This window comes from Myotis brandtii, unplaced genomic scaffold (assembly GCF_000412655.1).
Source record: "Myotis brandtii unplaced genomic scaffold, ASM41265v1 scaffold265, whole genome shotgun sequence".
Taxonomy (NCBI): Eukaryota; Metazoa; Chordata; class Mammalia; order Chiroptera; family Vespertilionidae; genus Myotis; species Myotis brandtii.
Genome location: NW_005360086.1, coordinates 1,495,579 through 1,497,434, shown reverse-complemented (window position 1 = coordinate 1,497,434; position 1,856 = coordinate 1,495,579). Strand labels below are relative to the sequence as shown.

Here is a 1,856-nt window from a genome sequence, read left to right as displayed (position 1 = left end):
CCGGCGCTGGCCGCCTGCCCCCAGAACTGCCACTGCCACGGCGACCTGCAGCACGTCATCTGCGACAAGGTGGGCCTGCAGAAGATCCCCAAGGTGTCCGAGAAGACCAAGCTGCTCAACCTCCAGCGCAACAACTTCCCCGTGCTGGCCGCCAACGCCTTCCGGGCCATGCCCAACCTGGTGTCGCTGCACCTGCAGCACTGCCAGATCCGCGAGGTGGCGGCCGGCGCCTTCCGGGGCCTCAAGCAGCTCATCTACCTGTACCTGTCCCACAACGACATCCGCGTGCTGCGCGCCGGCGCCTTCGACGACCTGAGCGAGCTCACCTACCTCTACCTGGACCACAACAAGGTGACCGAGCTGCCCCGGGGGCTGCTGTCTCCGCTGGTCAACCTCTTCATCCTGCAGCTCAACAACAACAAGATCCGCGAGCTGCGCGCCGGCGCCTTCCAGGGCGCCAAGGACCTGCGCTGGCTCTACCTGTCGGAGAACGCGCTCAGCTCCCTGCAGCCCGGCGCCCTGGACGACGTGGAGAACCTGGCCAAGTTCCACCTGGACCGGAACCAGCTGTCCAGCTACCCCGCGGCGGCCCTGAGCAAGCTGCGCGTGGTGGAGGAGCTGAAGCTGTCCCACAACCCCCTGAGGAGCATCCCCGACGGCGCCTTCCAGTCGTTCGGCAGGTACCTGGAGAGCCTCTGGCTGGACAGCACCAACCTGGACAAGGTGAGCTCCTGGCTGCAGCGCCCGGCCCCGGCTCCTCCTTCTCTGCCCGGAGGCCCAGGGATCCAGGGCCGCGGCTGGGCACCGTCCCCTCGGCCCTAAAAGTTGCCTCTGTCCCTCTGGCTATCTCCAAGGTGAGGAGCTCTTGCCTCTCATCTCGCCACATCCCCACCCTGCCCAGCAGCCCCTGTCCCTCGTCTCAGCCACTGCCCTCCTAGCATTTCTCCTTATAAACGGAGCCTGGCTGCCCGGGCCCCTCCAAAGGCCCCTAGGAAGCAGGTCCAGGGCTCCCACACCCCCCACTGTGGGCAGCAGCCACCTCTTCCTGTTGGGCCTTCTGCCCCTCCTCTTCTGTTTTTCTGTCTCCAGTAAACCTACCACCCCATAAAGGAAGGTTTGTGTATTGAGGAGGCTTCCAGAGGAGCTGGGCGAATCAGGCCCACAAAGAGACCCTGTTCCTGCAGGGGGGTGTGCGTGCGCGCTGTGGTGGGATCGGGGGCTGGGGAGTGAGGGGGGAGCCAATACCCGAGGAAGACCTCCTCCACGCACCCCAGGGGCTGTGGTGAATGCCCCCCCCCAACCCCCCGTCCACACACATATTCCACTGCGTTCTCAGGTCCATTTCAACCGAATGGGGACCAGGGACCAGAGGCTCCCCCAAATTGCAGGCCTGGCACCCAAGAGCTCTGTGAAAGGGCAAAGGCAAGAACCACACACGGTTGTTAACCTTTGGCACAGGTCCCCGGTGTCTCCCTACGGGAAAGACTAGCTATGCCACCCTGTCCCCTGCCCACCCGTCACCAGACCCATCTCCTGGCTGCAACCTCACTGAATCCTTCCTCCCCTGTGATGCTCAGCACCTGGCCAGGTGGGGCTGCCTTGGGTCCAGGCGGAACCCCTTTTGGGGGCTGGAGAAATTGCTGTGGTACCGGGGCTTCGGCCAGGAGTTTGGGCCGGCACCGGGGAAAGGTGGGGGAGACAGCCATCAGAACAGGCTGGTTACCAGAGAACTTCACACCCCTCCCTGGCCACAAGCATGGAGATAAGGACACAATCAAACCTGGAAGGCAGCCAACCTTTGTTTGCATGAATGGAGCCTGCCCTTCTTCAACCTGGCCCCTCCCGCGCTGAAGTCA

The 1,856-nt window shown here is 63.8% G+C and overlaps 2 protein-coding genes across 2 annotated transcripts in view; one reads left to right on the top strand and one right to left on the bottom strand.

Annotated features, from left to right (window-relative positions):
- ACSF2 (acyl-CoA synthetase family member 2) overlaps positions 1 to 1,856 on the bottom strand; it is a 14,790-nt gene that overhangs the window by 6,286 nt on the left and 6,648 nt on the right. The gene's annotated exons all lie outside the window — the stretch shown is intronic.
- The window catches only part of CHAD (chondroadherin), a gene marked incomplete at its 5' end in the record, with an annotated part of 4,026 nt that continues 2,170 nt past the window's right edge, over positions 1 to 1,856 (top strand). The window contains one exon of the mRNA XM_014541132.1: positions 1 to 819. Within this exon, the coding sequence (XP_014396618.1) occupies positions 1 to 819 (819 nt within the window). The remainder of the gene's footprint in view (positions 820 to 1,856) is intronic.